Source organism: Hippopotamus amphibius, chromosome 11 (assembly GCF_030028045.1).
Source record: "Hippopotamus amphibius kiboko isolate mHipAmp2 chromosome 11, mHipAmp2.hap2, whole genome shotgun sequence".
In the NCBI taxonomy this organism is placed as follows: Eukaryota; Metazoa; Chordata; class Mammalia; order Artiodactyla; family Hippopotamidae; genus Hippopotamus; species Hippopotamus amphibius.
Window position 1 is genome coordinate 57,191,456 of NC_080196.1, and position 27,075 is coordinate 57,218,530.

The 27,075-nt window shown below is 36.9% G+C and overlaps 1 protein-coding gene across 2 annotated transcripts in view; it reads right to left on the reverse strand.

Moving 5' to 3' along the window:
* Window positions 1-595: 595 nt before the first annotated feature.
* PIK3C3 (phosphatidylinositol 3-kinase catalytic subunit type 3) overlaps window positions 596-27,075 on the reverse strand; it is a 137,101-nt gene continuing 110,621 nt past the window's right edge. For both annotated transcript variants that reach the window (XM_057698880.1, XM_057698878.1), the window contains 4 exons: window positions 18,925-19,093; window positions 12,317-12,407; window positions 7,872-7,997; window positions 596-949 (listed from right to left, as the gene is read on the reverse strand). In XM_057698880.1, the coding sequence (XP_057554863.1) occupies window positions 935-949; window positions 7,872-7,997; window positions 12,317-12,407; window positions 18,925-19,093 (401 nt within the window). In that variant the 3' untranslated portion in view covers window positions 596-934. The remainder of the gene's footprint in view (window positions 950-7,871; window positions 7,998-12,316; window positions 12,408-18,924; window positions 19,094-27,075) is intronic.

The window sequence follows — 27,075 nt, forward strand, 5'->3', positions numbered from 1 at the left end:
AGAAAAAAGCTAGATGGATTAATAGGACTTCTAGTCTTAAAAGACCAAAAATTATTTTGCTTTAATCGGAAAGGATATATTACATTAACAGGTCTAGGGGAGTTATTTTTAAAAGCTCTTGAAAACTAAGTTTTCATTAAAAAAAATTATTGTAGAAAGACAATTTATGCTTATATGTAAAAATGTCTTAGGCTCAGTATGAAAAGCTGCTGCCATAGTACCTTTTGGCCAGTTATTCAGTAGCTACATTTCTATACCCAGCTTTATGTGCTTACAACCTTGGAGAATGAGAACTACACAAAAATAAAACAAAACAAAACAAAACAAAAAACCAGTGTTTGTAGGTAAGAAAAATGACTATCCTATTTGAAAAATACAATTCTCAAAGTATAAAAGAATAGGCCATAACGGTTAAACTTTAAGTATTATAGATTAGGCCAAAAAGTTAAAAAATAAAAAATCTAGGGGGAGAGGAGAAGGAAGAAGAGAGAAAGGGAGCAAGGGAGGGAGACATCAAGCAAACAACCAAAACCGAGACAAATCAGACTCATGTAATTGCTCTCCTGATGCGAAGAGACGAAGAAGAACATGGGTGTTCAAACCTAAAGACTAAAAGGTTTTATATCTCAACATAAAACTCCTCCAGATTCTCATAATATGTACATGGTTCGGGAACAAAATTCCTACGTCTTAGCTTATTAACAATGTGTACATTTGAAAATAAATACATACAATATTTCAAAACAAACCCTTCAAGACTGTAAGGACATCCAAGGAAACAAAATTCAGGCACCATGTAGCATTTAGGATATATGGTATCTTGAAGACTAAACGTTCTCCTCCTTGCTTGTTAGTTTGCCGTCTTCATTATACACATGCTGTTTCTAAAGTAGTTTTCTTACAGAACAAGCATCTTGATGAGCCAAACCCAGTTTCATTTTCTCCAGTACTACAAAAATTAAAAACAAGGAAACAGAAAATAATTAGCTTCACTGTTCACAAAGATGGAGAAACAAGTTTATAGTTTTAAAAACTGCTTAGAAAGAGACAAACATATAATTCTTTAATAGGAAAAAAAAAAACCCTCAGGTAATTCTGGTCCTCAATTTTTAAAAAAAATTCTATTAAAAAAAAGGTGAAATTATTACTTTACTACATGCCATGAAGAGGATTTCAATGCACTAAAATGTACAGGATTCCTGAGACTTAGCTTAAAAATCAGTTTATATGAGCAAATATTTAGGGGAGGGGATGTTTGCTAACTGTAAGCTCAATATGACCTCATTACCACATGGTAGACAAACCTAGCACTAGGAAGGCAAAAATTCCACTGAATTCTGCAATGATAGATGATTAATATTTTGAGTAGTGAGCTTAGTTCTTGGTACTACATTTTCAGAGACTGTGAAGAGCTGTAATTTATTCCACAGAGTGCAGTGAATGCACAACACAGAGTACAGAAATGCTCTCGAAAAAAGAAAAAAATCAAAGGAAGTAGTCCTGAGAGAATAAGAAAGGCCCAGTCAAGAGTTGTTTTGGGGCCAATACATTAACAGTGTTCAGCATTAAAATATGAAGCAGAAATAAAAGATATCAGCATTTTTAGCACTTGTTTTGTGCTAGGCACCCTCACAATTATCTCAAAGTTATGTGCAACAGCTGAAGATGCTGTCTTTAATGTACAGTCTCCCACTCTCTTGGTCATTTTGTTTGGGTGAGTCATCCACATCTCCTGTGCCCTCTGAGTCAGGCTTATCTTGGAGGAATTAAGAATGCTGTTTACGTGCAACAATACTTTGTTTCTATGAACTTCACCTCATTATTACTCTGAGAGAAAATGTGAAGGAAAAAGAACCTTGCTTACAAATGTGTTTGTGTTTGTGTGTGCACATGCGTGTGTATGTGTATAGATGGGAAAGATGCTGACTGATTTTAATTTGATACAATTTAAAGTGGCAATTCTAGAGAGAATATGGTAAGATTTATTTTTAATGCCAATAAAAGGAATGTAATTTATAACTTAAAAAGCTATTTAAATATTTTCTTAAAGGCAGTATCAGAGAAACTACTCTTCTCAAATGGTCCTTGGCACTTATATAAAATCACATACATTTATTTGTTGCCTACTATATACCAGGAACAGTTCAGCTGCTGTGGGAGACCCCAAGTTACTTTAAGACAAGAACCTTATATAAAGAAACAGTTACCCCTACCCCCATACCCCCCTCCCCACCACACACCTAAAAGTTTGGTCAAAGGGGTGGGGATCTCATTCCAGGCAAAGAACAAAGGTGTACTGTTTGGGGAAGCAGAGATATTGCGTATAGGAATTGTCATGGGGTAGCTCATCAGGGATACAAAGAAGGTTCTTTTAGAAGGCTGGTAGAAGATGATGAAAGTTGAAAATGCAGATTAAAGCCAAACTACGAAAGTTCCTCACTGACATGCTAGTTCGTCTAAAACCCTGGAAACAATGAAAAACCACACCTGTGTATCCACACCTGTATATGTGAGAAAAATGCTGCTACTGAACAGATGGTCTCTAACAATCTCCTAAACACTTCCAAGTGTCTGCACCTAAGGGGGAAAGTACACCTGAAGAATTGACATAACAGTTCCATGTAACAGAGGCACAGGAGAACAATGGTTAGCATTATAAATAATCTTATTAAAAGTCGATCATGAAGCAAACAGGCAAGTCTTACCATGGGTTACACTCAAGTGTCTGAAAACTTTCTTTAGAGAAGATAAGGAAATTAAGTTTGTACGGATGAAAAATAAACTGTAGGGAATTTTAGCTGAAAGTTATGGGCATTCTGCTGAGTGCTGCTATTATGATAACTAATTTTAAGACCTTAAAACATATGTAATGTAGCAAGTGCTTATATTATAGTTTATAACATCATAGGTTTTAATGTAGTTGTGCGGCAGTACTGACTGCAGTGCAACAAGAGAGCACCTGTGAGTCAATAAAAATTTAACGGTTTTGGCCAATGTGCAAAATAAACATTATCCCATATTTATCATATTTATCTGGGATTAACTGTTTTCAATAACTCCTTTTTATGTCATACACTATTGGCTATCTGCATGGCTAGTTTTTAAATTTTTAAAATTAAAAAAAATTTTTTTTATTTTGATGCTCAGATGAAAGATTAAAGAGAGAAAATTTAAAGATCATTTTTTTAAAAATGTACAAGTATTTTTGAAACTCACCACTCACCACATCATCTATTCATATCTAGTAAGTTAAGACACAGATGTAAATTGAGAAAAACTTTATTTAGAAACCACTGTCTATTTCTACAACCCAGAATTTGAGTTTGAATCTGGACTTTTTTACATGTTAACCTTGAGACCTTGGGCAAGTTATTTAACCTATCTAAGCCTCAGCTTTCTCATCTATAAACAAGCCTGGTGATACACTTACTCCACAGGTATGAGGATTAAAGGAGGTATTAAAGAGCAAAAAGCTTACATAATTCCTGGCACATTTAAGTGTTCAATAGGCTGTTACTATTGCTACTATTGTGGTTTCTTTGCTGTAGTCCTTCTTATTCCTGCCAGCATAACTGAAATATATTAGAGATAGATTGGGACACAAAAGGATACAGAATAATTTTGTATGATATACTGGTGTTATTTATTTAAGCCACTGGTCTGGGAAATCATCTGACTCTTTAGAAAAATATTTACTAAACTAAAAAACACTTGGTTTTAGAACAGAAGAATTTCTATTTGGCCACAGAATTCAATACTTTATGTTTTGATCAATGAAATATTTTACATTGCTGTTCTTTATTCCTAATGGTAAAATAAGGTCCATATAATATAAAATCAGAAATGATGCCCTAGTCTCTTCTCCTTAGGGCATCTTTTGCATCTATGCCTTCTCAAAGTAGATGAGAAAGTAGAGCAGTTACAATGGAAACATCTTACACTGGGTTTAAGTACTAAGGTCAGTACATAAAGGTAAAACAGAATTTAAATAAACAAAATTACTCAAGAAAAGCCCTTCAGAAGACCACATATTAAGAGTCATTTCTCAGAGTCCAAAATAGGAAGCTTTCCCCTCAGTACTGATGCAAAAAACCTATTTCTTTGAGCAGCAGATGGGGCAGATGGCTTGTACTTAGAGGCCATGTTGTACAAAAAAAATGAGAACCTTCAATACTGGAATCACATTCAACATTGTAAGATGTCATGTTACGGGAGAAACGTGGGATCTGAAACACTTCAGAGGGAGTCCCTGACACATTTATTAGACACAGGGGAAATGTCAGGCATAATAAACACACTATTTTCCTCCTTTCATTGTTTTTTTTTGTTTTTTTTTTTAAATCTCCTCAAGTTTAAGAGTGTGTGTGTATAGCTGGCTTCTCTTCAGGTAAAAGTGCATAGATGGGACTGCACATTCATGTGACCCACTGCCTGGACCTGTGCTCTTCCTCGTTGAACACCACAGTGGCTAAGTAAGGGTTCTTGCCAGATGGATAGCAGTGATATATGTTCTTAGTATCTTGAGCTGGAACTTAGGTAAAATTTCAGAATGCAATCTGTTCTTAATTTTTTACATTTAGTGTGCAAAAAAATATATTTCTAACCTTAATCTATAAAGATTCATTTAATTAGACTTAATATGTATAAGATTAATGGAAATCACATGCCCTTTCTTCAGACTTCTACCATCCATCAGCGAAGACAGATCGGAAAAAGCAGAAACGGGAAAGAAATGGGCTGCAATATGAGAGATATGCATTGAAAGCCACAGTTTTAGAGCAGGAAGTGATCCAACTAAGTGATCTCCACCTTTTTGCACAGACAAGACTAGAAAGCCCTTTAAAGATCATTTCAAAGGGAAGAAGAGTCCCGATGATGCAATTCCAAAGACAATGACCCAAATAAAAGTGTTTTTCAGTGGAAAATTTCTACCACTAATAGGTGGGTGTTGCTAAGCAACAAATATTGCAGTGTTTAATCTCTACCCTTCCCAGCAAATGGCGTGATGGAATAAAATAAGCCTTCTCTGCATTTAAACATAATAGTTGTATCTGGCAATTTTTTAGTCGTTTTTAAGAATATTTCGTTTTTGCAGAAATAACTTTTGTTAACGTGTATCTGTCTACCTCCATTTTTAAAAAACTGGGTTCTATAATCCATAGTGATTATTAGGAATGCACTAAAATTAGCATAAGTCAATTAGCAAAATGCATCCTTATAATAAACGCTATGAATGACCAAAAAAAAGATGCTGATCATCAAAATTCGAGAGTACATGTGATTTATTTGTATCAATATTTAGAAAATGTATATGCAGGAATATGAATTTCCAAGGGAAAATAAACTTCCTCAGAGATTAGTTAAGAAACAAGTATGTATCTATAATTTTATAATTTGAAAAGACAAGTGAAGTTAAGACCTTATTTAGTATCTCTGGTACCCTTCAATGCCTAAGCAAGTTCCAATTAAGTTTAATATCCTTATGTTACTCTTATATTGATACTGTTTCAGTTGTACAATAGTATGAGCACAGGTGACATATTTAAAGAAACATAAAAGACAGCATGAGTATTTTCAAGTTAACATCTTGGGATAAAGAATATAGGATTCTTGTGACTCACTATGCTGTACACCTGAAACTTATATAACATTGTAAATCAACTACACCTCAATAAAAAATAAAAAAGAATACAGGATTCTGATAAAGAAGACCCAAGTTTGATAAGCTAGAAAGTAACCTAGCTTATCACTGGTTGAACACCGGCATCAAAAGATCTGGGTTCGAGCCCTGATTCTGTCCCTTGTTAGACACATGCAATTGGCTGAGTCATTATGCCTCTCTGGGCTTTTTTTCCTTATAGCTGTAAAATGTTCTGCTGTGCTGTATCTGCCATTAGCTAGCTGGGTGACTTTGACAAGTCACTTACCATTTGAGTCACAATTTACTCTGAGAAGTGATTATGCTTAATGACGTGAAGCAAACCTTGAGTTGGCACTTATAATAAAATATGACTCAGATTGGTGTTCAGAGACAAGAACCATTTTTTGGTGAGAGACAGAAAGAGTATCAGCTAACATTTACAGGAAAAAAATTCCCTTATGTTTATTAGATATTTCTAAAGTGTTTAAAGGCATTGTGTTTCTGGGTCAATGATACACATCCCAGCCTTTAAAAAAATTTCATTTCAGGAGTTATAAGGTAAGTATCCAAGCACCTATAATAGAAAACAAAATGTAAGTGAAACTCATAATAAAAGTACAAAGTACTATTAATATTCACAGGAAGATGAATCAGAGTGGCATTAAGAATAGATCTTGGAAGAACAGGTTGGACTTTAGCAAGCAGGAGTTCACAGACGACTCATTATGAAGAAGATGCATATTCTGGGCTGAAGACGTGGAACAGCAAATAGTCAGAGAAATGGAAGAAAACAAAAATATTGAGAGAAAGTATTAGGGGAATAGCTTAGAAAGAAGCTTAGAACACAACAGTCTGGAAGGCCTTGAGTTGCTAGAGACTGGATGTCACTTTTAGGCACTGGGGAAACACTTTTCACGTTTGAACTTAAAAAAACAAACAAACAAGGTAAAACAGTATTTTGTGAAGATGTATCTGATTGAAATATTTAGCAGAATAAAGATAAGAATGCTGAGAGATAAAACAATACTAAAGCAGAGAGAACAGTTATGAAGGATTTTAGTTACCCAACCTAACATAAAGTAAAAAACAATTGGGTTAAAATGTCAATAGTGGGAAAATGACAGAAAACAATAATTAAAAAATGGCTAAAGAAACTCACAAGGCTTGGTGACATTCTGTATACTGGGTGAGGGAGAAGTTAAAACAGACAAGCTTTGGGCTTCCCTGGTGGCGCAGTGGTTAAGAATCTGTCGGCCAATGCAGGGGACACGGGTTTGATCCCTGGGCTGGGAAGATCCCACACGCCGCAGAGCAACTAAGCCCGTGCACCACAACTACTGGGCCTACGCTCTAGAGCCCATATGCCACAACTACTGAAGCCTGTGCACCTACAGCCCGTGCTATGCAACAAGAGAAGCCTGCTCACTGCAATGAAGAGTAGCCTGCACTCTCCACAACTAGAGAAAGCCCACGCCCAGCAACAAAGACCCAATGCAGCCAATAAAAAATACATAAATTTATAAAAAACAAAACAAAACCAAAAAAAAAAAAAAAAACCAGACAAGCTTTGAGCTTGGGTTACTAGTAAAATTATTAACTGAATGTGTAAAATCAGGAAGGAGTTCACAAGGAGAGGCGTGTGAGGATGTGGGAGAGGAAAAGGGCCTGTTTTCTGTTTGCTAACCACTTCTGTCATTATCCTCAGTATGAAGTTCAAAACTAGAACAGGTTTTAAATCTGAAGTTTATCATCAAGGCCTACTTAAAAAGGCTTCCCTCAAACATTTATGGGAAAGAATCTGCTAACCGTAAATCTACAGATAGACCTTTTCTGTGTGTGCCACACACTGCTTTTCTCAGCGCCTAACCTCCTTTCCTCGCACTTAACCATTTACCAAAACCCAACATGTGTCCAAGTCTCACCTGTCAAGGCCGCTGCTAGGCCCAAGATCATTCTCAAGAAGGGTCTAGAGTCACCACTGACTACAAAGCACAGACACACCTATGCTGACGCTCACAATTTAGTTACTAAGCACATGTCAGTGGGACATTCTCCTCTTAGAGTTACTAGTGCATCAAACACGTTCACATCAGAAGGCTGGTGAGATGTCAAGAAGGCTCGACAGAAAACCAGGGAAGATGTCGTTGGCAGGGAAAGGTATGGTTCTGTGAGGATTCTAGGGTAGTACACGGAGGAGCTGAGATGAACACAGTGCCCTCAGGGAACTCACCTGGGCAAACTTGTGAATCTGTTCCACCACTGCGGCAAACAGAGCGTGGACGCTTTCATCAATCAGACTCTGCATGTAATGTACCGCCTCTTCATCAGACAGGTCTAGACGGAACTTATCCTGAACCTACAAGGTCACAGTCTGTTAGCTTTTCAATAAAGAAACACACACATTTCGAAGAGACAAGAACAAACAGATATAGATATTATTACAATAAGCTACTTCTATGCCAAAGAAATGATTCATAACCTATAAGGAGTTCTGAATACTACTCTCTTGAATGTGGAACTTTACTTTTTGTTATATGCTCTTTATGTCATCCTATCTTTGTTGGTTGTAAATATTTTTGCAGAAAAAAATTAAAGTGAATAGAAAATATAATTCTGTTAGGCCCTGCAAATTTAAAAAAGGACAAAAATTGTTCTTTTAACTCAAAGGTGTGTTTTAGTATTTGCATTTCAAAGCTAGAACTACGACATAAGATTTAAACTGCGACATAGTTAATTATTAACAATCTCCTTCACTTTATGAAATGGATACATCAAGGTAAGCTTATATTACTATTCTCCCTCACCCTCTCTGCCTGTACAAGAATAGGAAATACGTCAACTGCTGGCACAATAAACTAAACTAGGTCTTCTAAAATGTCTCCTTTCCTATAGGAGGTCCCTGTACTTCTGCAAAGAACTACTTCAACTGGCCTAAAATTTCCAAAGACAGAGGACTTTTTCATTATTTCATGTTAAAACATACAGTTAATTCTCAATAGCAATAAGTACTGAAAAATTAGAGATATATATCAGAATAGTTCCCTAAAACACAAAAGCCAGTGTTACTGAATGACTACTTTGTGCTAAACACTGTGCAAAGCACTTTACACACAGTATTTCACGCAGCTCTCAGATGGCTCTGAGGTGGATATCTCCATCTATAAGGTGCAGAAACTGAGACTCAGGAGAATTTATGAAGCCAACCCAGGGACCTTTAACTGATGATAAGTGGCTTGCACTTCCAGACAAGCTCATGCTACTGCACTAACCATTGTACTCACTCCTTTCTCCTCTTATAAATGACCCAAATATACTTCTGAAAAGGCAGGCTAAGAGAAAATGGGATTTCCAAGTGGATAAAAAGTGGTCCACATTTAGTATTTCCTTTTAAGTACAGAATTTAACTACTATAAAACCAGGAAGAAGAAAGGGCAGATAGCACTACAGCTCAGTGGTCTTTCCTCTTAACGGCACTGGAAGTACACCAGCTGATCCCACAGCCCGCAGCCTCAGGAAAGAGGAGGTAAAATAGAGGTTGGTGTAATAAGTGAAGGATAATTTGGTAGAGGGAGATCTGAAAGTATACCTTCAATCAACTCTCCCTTCTATTTCTGGATCCCAGTTAAAGAGTTTAATCCATTATATTCCTTGATTTCTACTTATAGAGGTCACGTCTGACAATTTTGAAACTATCTTTTAAAAACATCAAAAAATTATAGGGCAGGAGAATCAAAATAAAACTTTAACCCAATGTATCTAAACTTGCATACTTACATAAGTGCTTAAATTACAAACAGAAGGTATGTATTTAGCATATAAAGGAAATGTTATTTACCAAATATGAAGACATTCTCTTTTATAACAAGGAAGGTTAATGGCATATAAATGGCTGATTGGTTATCATATATATAGACTTATGTTAGGCAACTTGTTATTGTCCCCTAAGTCACCTGTGTGACTTTCACCTTTCCAGAGCTTCTCCCCTGACTTCTTGGCTATCCCTACCAGCTCCAAACTCCGTCTTTTTACACCTCATTAATAAGGCTGCACTCAAAACAATCTGGAGAGTGCCTTCAAGCAAAAGGATACAGACTTGTAAATCTCAGCCTCTGCACTGTCTTTCAAAGGTAGATAAGATACCCTTTATTTAAAATATTGTGAGAATTACCAAAATGTGACTCAGAGACACAAAATGAGCAAATGTTGTTGGAAAAATGGCACCAACAGACTTGCTCAACACAGAGTTGCTACAACCTTCAAAATTTGTAAGAAACACAATGATCTGTGAAGCACAATAAAGCCGAACAATCAGTTTCAAAACAGCATAAAAAGAAATTGACATATGTGTACTAAAATATGTTATGAAGAAAGGAAAATATTGTTGAACTTTGTTATGATTAAATAATTTGAATAATCTGTACTTCTCTGAAGGCTTCAGCCTCAAATGTGCTGCTCTTTCTCCAGCTGGCTTTCATTCATGAGGCCCATGCAAAATATTTCTACGTAGTAAGACTTCAAAGTAATGACAGCAAATGTTATTTCACAAAGTATAAAAACCTATGTCTATTTCTTACAAAAGCCAACCAATATGAAACATGAATTTTAGCCTACTGCAGTGTCACTTTCCAACAGTATTATGACTTTAAAGTCAAGTTTATGTTGCAATTGATTACTTCACGTTCTTGATAAAATAGCAGCAAGCAAATCAATCTTTCATGGAATATCCTCTTGGGGAAAAATATGGTAAAATACTTTTCGTTCAAGGTTCACTTAATTGCAACTAGAATAAACAACTAGAGAGTAAACAGTGTAAAGAAAAATGACTAATATACATGTGTTGTTTCCCCCATAAAACGAATTGCTTCATGTATTAAAAGATGATGCCATAAAGATAGCTAGTAATGAAAGCTTAAACAATAAAATCATGATTCTCTAAAAGAGAAGCAAAAGTTGAAACAAAAGATCTAATAAGAACAAGAACTATATAACTTAGCTGGCGGAAGAAATTGGAATACTGCTAGAACTTTCGTAAATGACTTCTGAATGCGAGTGAAGTCAGGCAAGAGTGAACATATGACAGAGATAAATGGGTTTAAAGTAAACAGCAAAAACAGATCCTGAAAACAGCAATGCAAAAAAAAAAGGCAACAACATTTGAAATCTGGTACAGTCATCAATTTTAGCTGAGAAGCAACCAATTATGTTTCTTGAGGGATGAGCTTAAGTTGACAAAAAATACCCCACGCCAAAACCTAGTGTGATAAGTGGTCCATTTCCTAGTTTGGGGGGAGGGAGTGTTGAAACAGTGCTTCCTGGATAATAACAAGTGAAATCCTAGTAAGAACATAATTTTCTTAAATGGTTAAGCAACAAACTATTTACATTAAAATCCCTCTCATTGCTTGCCAAAGACATAAAATTAGGTAAAAGAGATTAGCTTCATTCATGTCTGCAAAGATGTATATATTTTTGTACTCCCCAAATCCATGTTGAAATACTAATGCCCACTGTGATGGTGTTAGGAGGCAAACTCTTTGGGGGGTGTTTAGGTCATGAGGGTGGAGCCCTCGTGAATGGGATTAGTGCTCTTACAAAAGAGACCCCATGGAGCTTCCTAGTGCCTTCCACCCTATGAAGATACAACAAGTTTTTGACCCAAAAAGGGCCTTAGCTTGACCATGCTGGCACCGTGATCTAGTACTTCTAGCCTCCAGAAGCATGAGAAATAAATTTCTGTTGTTTGCAAGACACCCAGTCTCTGGTATTCTGTTATACAGAGCAGCCCAAATGGACTAAGACAATGTTCAAGCCACAGAGGTATTTTTCTAATGCTCAGAGTCAATTACATCAGAACTTAGGGCTTTTGGTGCCAATTATTATTTTCAACCACCGGGGCAATTCCATCTATTATATTGTTATAATTTTATACTTCTGTAAGTTAAAAAGCTACACTATCTTTCAAGTTCAATACTAATAACTACACTGATATTTAAGATCATTTTATGTTATCTTTGCATAAATAAAGTGTATTATATACACCCTGCCTCAATGAATCAGAGTCAGAAATTAAGTTGAATAAAAATCTTCAAGTCTGTTACCCTTCCTCCTATCTCTTGCTGCAACTCAGGGTAAGACAGTTCCAAATAACTGCGCACCTATGTGCAGTTCTTCCTTCGTTCTTCTCTTTGCAGGTTAAGTTAAAAAGCAGGTCTCTACTCTCCTGACATAGTAAGAAACCCCTGTAAGCAAGGGTATGAATGGGAAGGATAAAGAATGGCTGTTTGCTTCTACATCCTATTACAGTATTTTGTTTCTCATTCTTAGCATGCTCAGCCTGGGAGTACCGGGAATCAGGCATCCCAGTAGGCATATTAAAGAGAAGCTAAACTTTTTAGGACAGAAAGCAAGGGCTGTTAGAGTAAGCTTTCTCTCTTGATATAGTGACCTATTCATGTGACTGTGTGTACAAACAGGGAAGGGGATAAAACTTGTTGCAGAGGACTTGAGAGGCTGTTGTATCAAGGAATGTGAAATAAAAATATACACAAAGTCTCTTTCTTAATTCATGGTACTTAAGAGTCTAGGGGTCGGGATAAGGGGAAATAGGTTGTTAAGACCCTAATTTTTTTACATATGAAAAGCAGACTACGAAATCTGAGGATGTATAAAAATTACCTTTTTCACAGTCTTATCCGGTTCAAGAGCAATATCTGGAATGTTTGCATCCACCATCAAGGAAAACAAATTCAGAATAAGATTAGAATACCTAAGAGAGTGGGAAAGAAAAACAGAACAGCAATGTGTTAGAATTTTGCCATTCTTTCTCACATTAAGCGCACTTCTAGAAGCAGGGGTACTTAGATCTTTATAATGACTACTATTACTCTTATGGAAAATAGAATGTGAGCTTATTCACCAGCTGTCTCAGTGAAAAGGAAGCCTTGAAAACATATCTTATTCTAGGGTCTTGATATAATGCCATTTCTAGGTTCCCCCCTAGGGAACACACTTTTGGAGTAACTATCTAATAATGAAATTGTTTCATTCTTTTAGTAAGTATATTCTTTTTAGAAGGGAGCTAAGGGGAATCTGCTTTATACCATTAATTAACACTTTACTAAGCAGTGAAGATCTGTCTCACTCAATGCTGACAAGAATCTGCCTCCTAAAGACCACCTCAGTGTGTCACGGGTAAATGAGTGACAGGGAAGTAGTGTGATCCTACTAATCATTCGTAAGTAACCTCCAAGGGACACTAATCCCACCATCTTAGAAAATACAGTGACTGGTCTGGATATGAGCAACCCTAAATGGAGGAGAAAATAGCTCACACTCTTCTACACTAAAAATGCGCAAGATATCTAAATAATTTCACCTTTGGAGTATGCTGGCCCCTGTGGGAACTAAAGGTTTATCCTCATCGATCCTCAAACTTTTCATTTTCCTCCAAACAAGCAGAAGGAATGTTACTATTCCAGACTTTAATCTCCCGAGGTGGAGCCATGTGGGGAAAGGTGTAAGTAAGTGTACACTGGGCACAAGCCACCTCCTGCTCCAGAACACTCTCCCCTGGGACAGGTGTGACCTGAGCAGCCCCGAGCACTGCAGTGATAAAAGGGGGTCCAGGTCTGACTTTAGGGATGGAGGAGAGTAAAGAAAGCTCTGGTTTTAGGCAATGAAGGTTTTTAGCTGGTCTCAGTGAAAGTGTCAACACAAGTGCCTTGCACTGTCTTCTCTAGGGGATGGGAGTCAGGATTTTAGGTTGTGAAGAACCTTTATTGCCGCCATCTACTTACCCATAATATAAAAAAGTGAATAAAACTATTTAAGACTTGACCTGTAATACAGAACTTGTAGACAAATGACTACCCATACGAACCTCAGATTACTTACTTCATCACCATTTTTGAATTTTACATTATCCATGAAAATCAGGGACTATAATGAAAAAATTCTACCTTGATATAATCTTCTAATCAAATTAGGCCCCAACTCAATTATACTCTTTAAAAAAAGAGTATGATAATAGTTAAGCAGCTTTAACTTATAGTTTTAAAAGTTACTGATTTCCCTGTGGGAATTGATAAAAAGCATGTCACAGATTATTCTATTTCTACTCACATAATAATTTTATTCATTCAACCAACACATATTTATTAAGTACTCACTCTAAACACTGTTCTAGGCACTAAGGGTACAGTTGCGAACAGAACAAAAACAAGGTCTCTACACACTCATGAAGCTTACATTCTGGAGGGGGGGCTCACACAGTAAACTGGTGAAGAAAATCTCATACCTGCTTGACTGACAAGAGAGTTTTTAAAATAAAGAAAAAACAGGGAAATGGGTCAGAGATTGATGGGGTGGGGACAAGAGTCATCTTAGGGGGGTATGATTTTATTCTAACTGTTCTGGAAACAAGTGAGTTTGAAGAGTGGAGTGATATACTCAGATATGCATTTTGTAAAAGTCCACACTGGCTATCCCGTGGGGAATAAGAATGGAGGAAGGGAAACTACTTCACAGATGTCCAGGTGGAAAAGAAATAATACAGACATTATCAGGCTATATTTTGGAGATGGAATGGATGGCACCTGCTGACGGCTTTAGTGAAACGGAGGACAGAGGAACTGAATGTCACCAAGGATTTAGCCTGCATGGGGAAGTATAGTTATTTATCAAAATTAAAAAAAAAAGAATGAAAGGAGAACAGGATTCAGGGCAGGGAATCAAGAATTCCATTTTAGGCACATACTGAGTTTGAGATCTTTACTAGATTCTTAGTAGAGATGTCAAGTAGGCAGTCGGATATATTTCAGAGGAGGTGTTAGGGTTGGTGGTCATAGTTTGGAGTCATCAGCATTTGGATCATATATTTATATATGTATATATAAATATAGTCACAAGTCTAGATGTAAATACTTAAGGAGAGGGTTTAGGGGAAAAAGATCCAGAACTCTTAATACCGATAATGGAACTTCTAAATAGTCCAATATGTAGAGGTGAGACAGAAGAGGGAAGGTATCAGCAAAGAAGCAGGAGTGACCAGTAAGGCAAAAAGAAATAGAGGAGTGGGTTACACCAAATATAAGAAAGGTTTTTAGGAACAAAGATGTGGTCAACTGTGTCAAATCTTCTAGGAAGCAAAAGTGGCTGCTGGATTTGGCATAGGTAACTGGGTTTTTTTGATAAAACTACTTTCAGTGGCAGAGTAGGACTGGAAGACGTACTGGAGAAGGCTGAAGGAAGAAAGAAGACAAGTAAATGGAAACAGTGAGAACTTTTAAAAGCTGATGTACTGTGAAGGAGAGTGAAGGAACGGGACAGGAGTACAATGTTAGCAATATCCCTGACTTCTCCCCACTAGACGCCAGTGGCACTCACCGAGCTGTGACACCCAGAGCCATCTCCAGACACTGCCAAATGTGCTCTGGGGGGAAGGTGAGTGCAGAGTAGCCCCCAGATGAGGACCACTGATTTAAAACCAATGGTGAAAATACCATAATTGTAGGATTTTGTGCAGTAACATACAGCTGTTGCCAATGAAACAGTAAGGCAGACAGTTCTGATTACAGTTAGGGTTTTAGCAGGTGAGATTATAGCACTAGATAAAGATGTATGAGAGGGATGAGGAAGGAACAAAAAGAGCTATAAGGACAGAAGGTGTCGGTCAGAGAGTGATAAGCAGGGGATCAAGATTTTGAAGGGTAAATTTACTATTGATAAGAGGGAGTAGCCAAGGCTGGCTTTACATGAGGAGGACAAGGCCCTAAGAGGGTCAGTCATGGCTAAACTATTCATGCAGATGCTGAAGTCACAGCAGCAGGCCTGAAGAAGACAATCAAAGTTTTCAATGAATGAAAATGACAGGGAAATAGGCAGTTGATGGTCAGCAGTAGGTAATTTGTCTGATTTCATGGTGTGGGTCTATGCTTTTCTTCTTTAAGAAGGCAAGGAAAGAAATGGTTTGGAAGTGGCATTAGGGAGCAAAAAGGACACAAGGCCCCGCTCTAAGCTCTGCGGTATGTAGGAAATGGAAACAGAGAAAAGGATCCATTGAGAAGGCTGTAAGGACTGTGGTGTCAGTAGGATACAACCAACTGCTACATATTACGTTAGGAAAAAATGAACCCTCATTCATTCTCTGCTTTAATGACTATATAAGGTTTCTCCCAATCTTGCCACAGGGGAATCTCAGAAATCTACCATGGAGAGGAATACAAGGCTCAATTTTGAAAGGGATATTTCAGGTGTTCTCAAATCCACCTGCCCATTAAATTCACCAGGGAAGCTTCTTGGACAATACCAATGCCTGGGCCAAATCCCAGACCAATTAAATCTGATGGGCCTGAAACTGCTTTGGTCCCCTTGCCCCACAAAGAACCCCAGGTGATTCTAATGGACAGCCAGGATCTGTGTTAAAATGTCTGCCTTTATGGATGCATAATGTGTGTTCCTTTTGTAAAAGGGAAATATTAATATTTTCTGGAATATCTGCTGGTATAAACGTAACCACCCCTGCTTCTATTATTATGGCAAAGGGAAACAATGCAAAAACATATAAAATGGAATATTCTCTAAGCTGAAACATCCAAGTACTTTGTGGATAATTTGTCACTATCGTAACTGTACTAATCTTTTACATCTGTTGACATTTACCTGCATTTTCCATTTAAGACAGAAGCAGTTACACAAAACAGAAATTATATATTAGTCATTCAACTCCTATCCAGAAAAACAGGTTACCAGAAATCTTAAAAGCCGTTATCAAAAGAAAAATGTAAGGCTAAGGTTAAAAAAATAATAGAATGAGAAAAGTGTACGAAACCAACTCTAGACAAAGATGTAAGGATGGATGTGATATAAATTAGATTTTTGAAAAGGACTGGGTTAAGTACAGTGTTCAAGGAAAACGTACTCTTTCTCTTACCCATGTTTATGCAAACCACCACGCTACTCACTGGTTATACAAAGATGGTCTAAAGTTTTCAGTAAAAACCTTCAGTACTAAGAATAAAAAGCATTAACTATATCAAGTGAGGTTCTTACAGTGTTTCAGAGGTCTGTTTCTCCTACAGTCTATTCATTTTGCATGCAACACAGTAGAATCCTATAAAAATATTTATTTAATAAGTATACTACTTCCAGGAGGAAAAACAATGAGGTTAACGATGAAAAGTTGTGTGATCAATAGATTGACTGCTGTTTAGTGACTAGGCAAACATCCTCTAAGACAATGTAAGAACTTTGCTTGATGCAGCAAAATGCATTCCCAATTTCAACATTTTTACTGAGAAGTTTAGGCCCTCTTTTTATCATCAGTGTCTAGCGTGGTGTTTGGCATAAACATGGATTAAGAGAAGTTATGTTTTCCTTGAACACTTAAGATTTACAATGTTCTGGCATTACTACTATTGCCATAAGAGTATTCAAAAAAATAAAATTTCCAATACATTATTGGTATAACGATGTATTTTCTTACATGAAAAATCACACCATAAAATGTGTTCTGGCATCTGTACAACTATAACCATTCATAACTTAGTTCAAAAGAGACTGCTCTGTTTATGTGGTCCACAGTTTATACAATGATTTCTTGCTGATTAGCAATCAACAAAAACCATAAAAAGAACATGGCTGGTCACACATAAAAACTCTAATAGTAAGTGTCAAATATCTTTACCTTCAAACAAGCTTTTGGCTATCTGGTTAATTCTTATGTCCTAATGGAAATTTTTACTAATCGAATCATATTCTAAAATACAACATTAAAAAATAAATGTTGATCAAAATATTAGGGTCCAGCTAATCTTAACAGTGAAATTTCTGAAAATAAAAAATAAAACAATTTTCATGAAGATTTAACATAAAGTGAGGTAGATTAATTAATGTGATTTTTCTTAATAGTGAGGAAAGTTAACTTTGGCTCCATACTAAATCTGCCTCTATTTTCTCGTTTTGCTGAATTGCTACCAATCCATTATCAATGACAGTTTATAAGGCACATTGTTTTCTTTCTGCCTTCAATAAGATAGAGCACCTCTGACATTTCTCTAGTTACTATTTCATATCATCTTGTCTGCCTCCTTACTGAGACCACCACAGTTTCATCTAGCTTTCTGCAGGCTATGACTATTTTAAATTAAAAATCCCAGGTATTAAAGTGGAACGTTCACCTCTGAAAGTGCTTCTGCATCACCAGGCACCAATCTTCTCATTATTCCTTCAGCATTTCTGGAAAGTAAAACTGAGCCACTCTACCACCCAAAGGATAATAACGTGGCTGTTTGCAAAATGTACGGTAAAGCTGGTGACATGCAGTAGAGACTGAGGTAACAGCGAAGGCCTGCTGAGCCACTGCAAAGACGGAACCTCATCACTATAGGACAGCCGTTCACCTGGGGCCAGCAGCACCAATATCACCTGGGAACATGGCCTCACTCCAGACATGAAGCAGAAATTCTCATACAAACACTGAAGGTTCCTATTCAACATACACACACTGAGTGTCTATAAACTGAGGTTACAAAGACAGAAAAGACACATGCATAGGCAACTCACTTGTATCAGTTACATATTCACCTGGAAGAGCACACAGGTTTCTCCCGAGCTGGGGTTTTTCTCATGGACTAAGGATATTCATTTTGCACAGTTAGATTGAAAACGGAGTTAGAGTAAAAATGACCCATCATTTTTGACTAATCATCAGAGCCATGTCCTGAATTTAAAAAACATGACTTTTATCTTTTTCCTGATGATGCATGTTCACTCCTAAGTAAATTTGAATGAAAGAAGCAGAGATACAGTGGCTTTGCAGAAAAAGGGATAGAAAGAAAAATCAACTTTTTTTTTTTTTTTTAAGCAGAATGACTGGTGAGGTGCTAAAGAGACAAAACCATATATAATGTTTATCCTTCAATTGTTTAACAAACTTTGGAATGCTCCTCAAGAGCAACCAACTAAGGCTGGTAAAGGTGCTAAAGAATACAAATTATTTGACTAATCACTCCACGTGAGCTAAATGCTTCATTCTTGTGTAATGCCAGCTTCCCACTTGGTGGGATCTAGCAGTCAGATAATTAGTGCGAAAGGAAGAAATTGTCTTCTTCCTTTAATATCTGACTGTTGATCAAAATAGTCATCAAGTGAACATTAACAAATACTGCTGCCTCTGTCATTCTGAAAAAGAGTGATGCTAAAGAATGTATACATTTCAACAAATATTTTTCTTGCTCTGTGAAATGAATTTACCAAAATTCTCTACATCAAGCAAACCAACTTACCTTCGAAGGTGGAGAAAAGCTGTGTAACACTGTTTTCGGAACTCTTGGTACTGTTCACTCTGTGTGCCCCCCATTCCTTCCACCATTTCTTTATTCAGCTTCATCGGAGGCGGAAGAGGCTTCGGATCCCGGCCCAAAATATATCCGAAGTCTATGTGGAAGAGTTTGCCTGGATGTTGATAAGAAACTCATTTGTTTCCAGAATTTTATATTAAGAAACTGAGAAATAGATACGTCATACAATTGGTAAAGCCGTGTCTCTTCACAAAGAATACTAGTTCACGCTGAAGTTTATTAAACTGATCCTGTAACCCCAAACTTGAGAGTGGCCTTCAGAGCACATTTTAGTTCCTTTCAGCTCACATTCATTCAGATGAAGGTATACTTAAAATCATCCCACAGTAATATTTTAAAATTTAAATCCTACTTTTAGATCTCCAGAATCAAAGATGGCTAATGCTTGGACAACTTTTTGAGGTGTTAGTAGAAATTAGTATCTTGTAGCAAATTTCTTATGCTAAAGGAAGATCATTTCCTTAAGTATTCCTGAGATGAATCCTTCCTTTAACTTATCACTATTCTCTGCACTTTCAAAAACATCCCCCAAATTTCAAATTATATTGTTAGCTTCATTTGAACTACTTCCAACTAATATGTGTCACTCATTAGCTGCAGGCTAGAAAACCAAGCACAGTATTCACCTTTGCCAAGGGCTGAATACAGCTATGGTGCCCGTGAAGACAAACCCTTCAGCAGTCATCTAAACTCACAGGTCAGATACGTAAGAATGTGATCATTCACTTTAGAGAATGATTCACCACTGAATCCATAAAGAATCTTTTGATTTAGGAGGAGGTATAAAGTAGGCATACATTATAACACTAAGAGTAACCCCTTGGATTCTACAATCTATGTACCACCAAGGCAGGGATTTATGCCTGTGTTGTATATTGCTGTTTCCCGAGCCTCAGAATAGTTTCTAGCACACAGTAAGCACTCGTTGTTGAATGAAGAAATGAATGCATTAAAAAAGCCAACTAAAAATTTCCCTAGTGCAACCTGCCCACTCAATTTATCTTGTAATGCATTCTGAACTGTTTTATGTGGAAATCTATCCTCCATCATGTATTTGGGAAGCTTAGGTTTCTTTCCCTCAATGGCACAAGCCTAAAACTTTCCTTCTTGAGGTGCTTGTATTGAATTTTTACACACTTTTGCCATCTTGCAAAGTATTTTTAGGCAGTGACTCTATCCAGTTAAAATGTTAAGCTATACTCTTCTGTCTATGCCTTTCTCTGAGCATTACCACTGTTATCTGTGAACTTTACACACCATCATTAGGTCACTGTTGGAAACATAAAACAAAGATGGGCACGCATCTGACTCTGGTTGTGATAATGAAGTCCCAGGTCACAGTGATGCCCTGGCAGGCACTCCAAGTCAGGCCCTGGAGTAAAACAGACACCTTCACATCTCACTTGATCAGGTACTTGATCCTGATAAAGTTTCTAAGCCTCACTTTCTAAACTACAGAACAGGTTAATACTGATAATTACTTCCTATGGCAGAATTAAAAGAGATAATATAACTAATACTTAACACAGTACTTGGTACACAGTAATCACTCTTTTAAATACTGAACTTTGTTCAAAAATAAATATTAATACATTTTAAAGATGTTTAAAATGTCCTTGATACCTGAGATCACAACTGACAGAAATTAGTAAAATTAAATATTAAAGAGATAAGCAATCTCTTTTTTTTAAAGCTCTTTACTGGAATATAATTGCTTTACACTGTTGTGCCAGTTTTTGAGGTACACCAGAGTGAATCAGCTTTTTTATACATATATCCCCACGTCCTCTCCCTCCCGCAATTCCCTCCCACCCTCCCTTATCCTGGCCCTCTAAGTCATCACCCATCATCGAGTTTATCTCCCTATGTTATGCAGCAACCTCCCACTAGCTATCTATTTTACATTAAAAACTAAAAATGGAACTACCATATGACCCAGCAATCCCACTACTGCGCATATACCCAGAGAAAACCATAATGTGAAAAGAAACATGCACCATAATGTTCACTGCAGCACTATTTACAATAGCCAGGACATGGAAGCAACCTAAAAGCCCATCAACAGATGAGTGGATAAAGAAGATGTAGAACATATATACAGTGCAATATTACTCAGCCATAAAAAGGAATGAAATTGAGCTATATGTAGTGATGTAGATGGACCTAGAGTCTCTGATACAGAGTGAAGTAAGCCAGAAATAAAAAAACAAATACCATATGCTAACTCATATATACGGAATCTAAAAAAAATGGTACAGATGAACCCAGTGACAGGGCAAGAATAAAGATGCAGATGTAGAGAATGGACTTGAGGACACGGGGTAGGGTGGGGCAAAGGGGAAGCTGGAATGAAGTGAGAGAGTAGCATAGACATATATACACTACCAAATGTAAAACGGATAGCTAGTGGGAAGCAATCTTATTTTCTGCAACTCCTTTGGGCATCTTTCTTACAAAGAAAAACTAAATAACACATTAAACTGGAAATGTTATAAAACTCTGAAAATGAGAAAGAACTTCAAATCTGTCAAGGCTGCGTAAGAAAAAAGTCCAAATTTTAGGCAATAATATATTAAATTTAAGTACAATTCAAGATAGACTCTGGCACTATTTTCCCACAAGAGTAAAGGAAATTGTATTGCAAATTATCTGGGGTTGATAGAAGCCAGACTAAATTTGGGACACGGAGTTCATACACAAAGAGAAACAACAGCCTACAAATGCATGCTCATAATGACAGCTAACCAGAGACTTAGACATTATCATCACCTGGCTGTAGAAAAACAGCCATCATCCAGGAGGAAGAAATTTTCCTCTACCCTACTCGGTTTCCTGGCTGGTCTAAGAATTAACTTGGCATGAGACAGATTAAGGGGAGAAATTCAAACCAAAGTTTAATAACATGTATACATGAAAGAGACCCAGAAAATCCAAGTAACTTGCCAAAATGGCTGAAACCCTCACTCTAAATACCATCTTCAACTAAAGACAAAGGAGGATGCTGCGGCAGGGGTTGGGACTTCAAATGTGAGGAAGGCATGGAGACGGAAAAGCAAATGCTTGGGAAACGTCTGCTAGGCCTTGCAGAGGCAATGCGACCCAGAATGGACTCTAAATACCCAAGAGTTTCACCCATCACACCTGGCCTGTATTCTCTGCAGATATTTCTGGTGATGGCTCTATTCCTGTTATAAGCCCTCTATCTAAATTCTTCAGGCAGTTAGGGGTAAGGTCAAAGCTGCTTCCAGCGACTTTTTGGCCTTAATTGTTTTCAGCTTGAAACGGCATACCAGAAACATTCTGGGGTGGCAAGTTTTGTTCCCCTGCACCATCATCAGTGTAACTATTGCACTGAAAACCAGTTTTCCATTTATCAAAATTATCTTTTTTTTTTCTTTAAAGGTATACCAGGCTTAAAATATTCTGTACAAATTGGATAAATGTTTAAAGTCTTATAGGGGAGCAAAACTTGCCCCCAAAATATCTTTTTGGAATGAAGATTATTTTTGAGATGAAACCAATCAAGACCCAAAAGGAAGAAACTTGACCTTCCCCTCACTGTTTAAAAAAATGTCAGCAGAGGATCTGTTCCAGGAAGGGACCTATCACCACAGATTAATTATAGTATGAATTACGTATGTAGACAGGGAGGAACCTAGTGAAGTTTGTTTGTTAAAAATTCCTCTTTGTGTCTCGTGGTCTCTGCCTGGCCCAGCAAACATTTATTTACCAAACATTTGCTTTTCCATCTCCATGTGAATTGCCTTCCTCACCTCTGAGTCCCAAACCACTATCCCCAATATCCTCTTTAGTCTTTAGCCCAAGATGGTATTTAAGGTGAGGGTTTCAGCCATTTTGGTGAGTTCTTCACAGTTTTTCTGGGTATCTTCCATAAACTTTAGTTTTTTTCCTATTAATCTGTCAATAATCTCATGTCAATTTAGTTCTTAGACCAGCCAGAAGGAACTAGAAGGGTAGAGGAAAATTTCTTCCTCCCCAAGAGTCTCATAATAATTTTTTTAAATGGCTATATCTAGTATAGTAAATGACAAATGGCAGAGGTGAGATGAAAAGGAATTCAGTAGATACAGATAGCAAGGAGCCTGTGGAGAATTGAAAAGTGGTTCTGTCTCCCCACCCCAGAAACAAAGGCAGTAACAGGTTAACTAAATGTCTCCTCTAGCTCGCACGAGGACTACCTAAATCAGCATCTATTTGGTAAGCAGTTATTAATGAAGGTCCTACCTCACCTATTTCTATCAAAATACTTTAACTTAGGACTTCTCTGGTGGCACAGTGGTTAAGAATCCGCCTGTCAATGCAGGGGACACGGGTTCAATCCCTGCTCCAGGAAGATCCCACATGCCACGGAGCAACTAAGCCCATGTGCCACAACTATTGAGCCTGAGCTTTAGAGCCCGTGAGCCACAACTATTGAGCCCATGTGCTGCAACTAGTGAAGCCCATGCGCCTAGCACCCATGCTCCTAGAGCCCATGCTCTGCAACAAGAGAAGCCACGGCAATGAGGAGCCCAAGCACCACAACGAAGAGTAGCCCCCACTCACTGCGACTAAAGAAAGCCTGTGCACAGCAAAAAAAGACCCAACACAGCCAATAAAATAAATAAATAAATTTATTAAAAAAAAAAAAAAAAAGAATCCACCTGCCAATGCAGGGGACATGGGTTCGATCCCTGGTCTGGGAAGATTCCACATGCTGCAGAGCAATTAATCCTGCGAGTCACAACTACTGAGCCCATGTGCCACAACTACCAAAGCCCGCATGCCTAGAGCCCGTGCTCTGCAACAAGAGAAGCCACCACACTGAGAAGCCCACGCACTGCAATGGAGAGTAATCTCCACTCTTCACAACTAGAGAAAGCCTGTGCGCAGCAATAAAGACCCAACACAATCAAAAATAAAAATAAATAAATAAATCTATATTTTAAAAAACACAACACTTTAGCTTAAGTGTATATTGAAATTATTTGTTCACTCATCTTTCTCCCCAGTGCTATACTTTTAATGAACCATTAAGAGTCTTATATTCAGGAACCTTGTTTCATTTACTTTTGTTATAGTCCTGAAACCTAGGATAATGCCTAGCACACAGGAGCATGCAGTGTGGCTATTTTTCATTTATTTAACCAATGACACCTCAATTTCGCATTTACAGGTTAGACTTTTAATAACATTATAGATGTGAGAAATTTTCTTCTAGAAAACTGATAGTTCTTAACTAGAGCTCTTATAGTTTGTCATGTATTAAAAATTTTGTGTCTTCATTTCTGTGAGGATCTATAATGAAATTAATAAAGGTGAGTCTGGATCATCTGGATTGTACCTTACTACTTAATACTGCCCTGTGATCTCAGTGTTTTTGACTGGGTGCTATCAACAGCAAGGCTACTTTAACTGCTGCAGGCTAATACTAACAGAAGCAGAGTGCCTGGAAAACTACATTACAGCATCCTGAATAAATGGAGGTTATAAAATAGTTCAAGTAGTGGAAAGTAGTATAAGAATATTAGCATGGGACAGGACATAACAGCACTCTGAACGGAAACTCACACTACATCATCTTACCATATTCACACTGCAAGCAGCAATTCAGTTTTAGTATTCCTTTGTCACATTAATACTGTTAGATTAAATTTTGCTAGTTTGTAACATTATTTAACTTATAAATCTGTTTTTATTTTATAGTTATGTACGAGTAGGTGTGTAATAAGTTAACATCAGGTTTTCTGTTGCACGTATTTAAGACCATAAAATGTAACATGTCAACACAGGGGGTTTCATTTCTGTTTAAAACAGTTCTATGTATTACTCATGACTGAAAAATACATTTTCAGAGTTCCAAAATGGGCTTCAGGGTCTCTAAACAATGAAATAAGTAGTTTTGGAAGTTCACAGACTTCACCAATTTCCCAAGGGAAGTCCATGATTCCAAAAAGATGAGAAATTAGTTTTTGAATAAGTAATCTGAAAATTTGATACTCACTGGGAAAGTATCATCTCCTAATCTTTTAGGGTTCAAGGGAGTATGCTATCATTGAATTTTCCATGATTTGGTGAAAAGTTCATGATCAACTTCTGTTAAAGGTTTCACTGCCTTCAACTAAACATGTACCCTCTGTTCAGCTAAGCTAAGCACTTCATTTTCTTATTTATTCTCATTCTGGAATTCCCATTTAATTCCCTTGTTAGACAAATACCATTCTACCCTTCAAGAGGTAAAGAAATGAGAAGCTTACGATATCACAGGTACAGATAAACCTTCCTTAGTTTTATTTACTTATTTAAGTAATGTTTTGTTATCAATGTAATTCTTCCTGATACCCACCACTTGAGCAGAGAACCTATTTGACCAATCTTTGATTCATAACTGCTACCCTTAATAAATCAGGTATCAAATGCTATCAACCATCACAGGGAGTTTAATGGCCTCGACACTTTCAATAGGAAACGTAGCCCCACTTTTCTTCACTTCATCACAGGTATTACTGGAATTCCAATGTCAGCTATGCATCACTGCCTGCAAATGAAGAGTATACTCTATCCTTCTTGTAAGAACATTCTCAAAGAACAGGATTACTACTTAATTATAAGGCGTAAAAGATTCAGTATCTAACTATGAAACCATTACTATGCTTTGCAAGGTCAAAGAGGAATGTATTTTGAAAAGAGGCTATCAGTGTTTTAACAAAATTCATCCTCATACCAAAGGGAATGGCTTTTTTAAAATTAATATCTATAAATTAAACTTTTAAGAATTTTTAAAATGCATTTCATGAAGTTAAAAAAAAGTTTAAAAAATTCAGGGAGTGTGGTCTTATTCAAATCTATTACATTAGAGTCAAGAGGCAAAGTGTACATAAAACAAACTTAATGTTGACTGTACCTTCTTTTGTCCCTGCCTTGCAATATAAAGGGAATGAGGTGTTAATTACATTTTCCTGTTATCTGCATAAGTGACATGAATGTACTTTTTAAATTGCAGTTGAAGACATTTGCAGTTCTTGGATTAAAAAGATACTGCTGAAATTAATAGTATTCGGTGGTAGAGTTTTTTTTTTTTTAATTTCCCTTTTGTCTATTTAATAATTAAATGCAACCAATCTCAAAACTGTACTTATTCCATTTTTCACACCTCTGCTTATTCCTTCTACTTGATTCTTTATTGTTCTCTATAATCCAGACTCTAATTTTTTGAAAATCCCACACAATTTCCAAGTTCAAAAATTCTTCTCTGTCACTCTACTCCACAGTAAGTTCCCTACTCTCCTCAATTATTTTTGTATATAACCTGACATTTTATTATTTTCCCACAAAATGCCTTTATTTCTTACATGAATGTTAAATCCTTCCTGTTGCCCTACCACAAAACCTAGAAACAAAGAAGACTGTGAACAACTCTTTATTGATACAATGGAACTTAACGCTCTCTATACCAACACTCACACTGCTCCCAACACTTATTAGTTAAATGCTTATGATATACTTGGTTAGAGGTATTTTCATTTACAGTTAAGAAGCGCAGTAATGATGAAATATGTTTCAAAACTACTTTTTGAGTAACAAAGTACAATAAGACATACAGATTAGTACAGACATAAGTACAGATTAGTACAGACATTCCAATCATCTGCTTCTTATAAACAGGGATAACATTAAGTTAATGAAAAGGGGGCAAAACCATGTCTACTTAGTATCTCTGATTATATACTCTATTTCCATCCTAGAAAAACAAATGTTTAAATGTATTTTCATTTTTCCTACATTCATTAGAACCAATGAAATTTTTTTCCCTGAAATATTTTCTTCTAGAGATCTGTTTTAACAGTAACCTTTTGAAGATGAAAAACAGTGACTTTCAAAAAGCAATTCTAGGGACTTCCCTGGTAGTCCAGTGGTAAAGAATTCATCTTCCAATGCAGGGGATGCAGGTTCAATTTTTGGTCGGGGAACTAAGATCCCACATGCCACAGGGCAATTAAGCTGGCATGCAACAACTACTGCGCTCACACGCCTGAACTAGAGAGCCTGCGTGGCACAAACTACAAAGGTCATGCG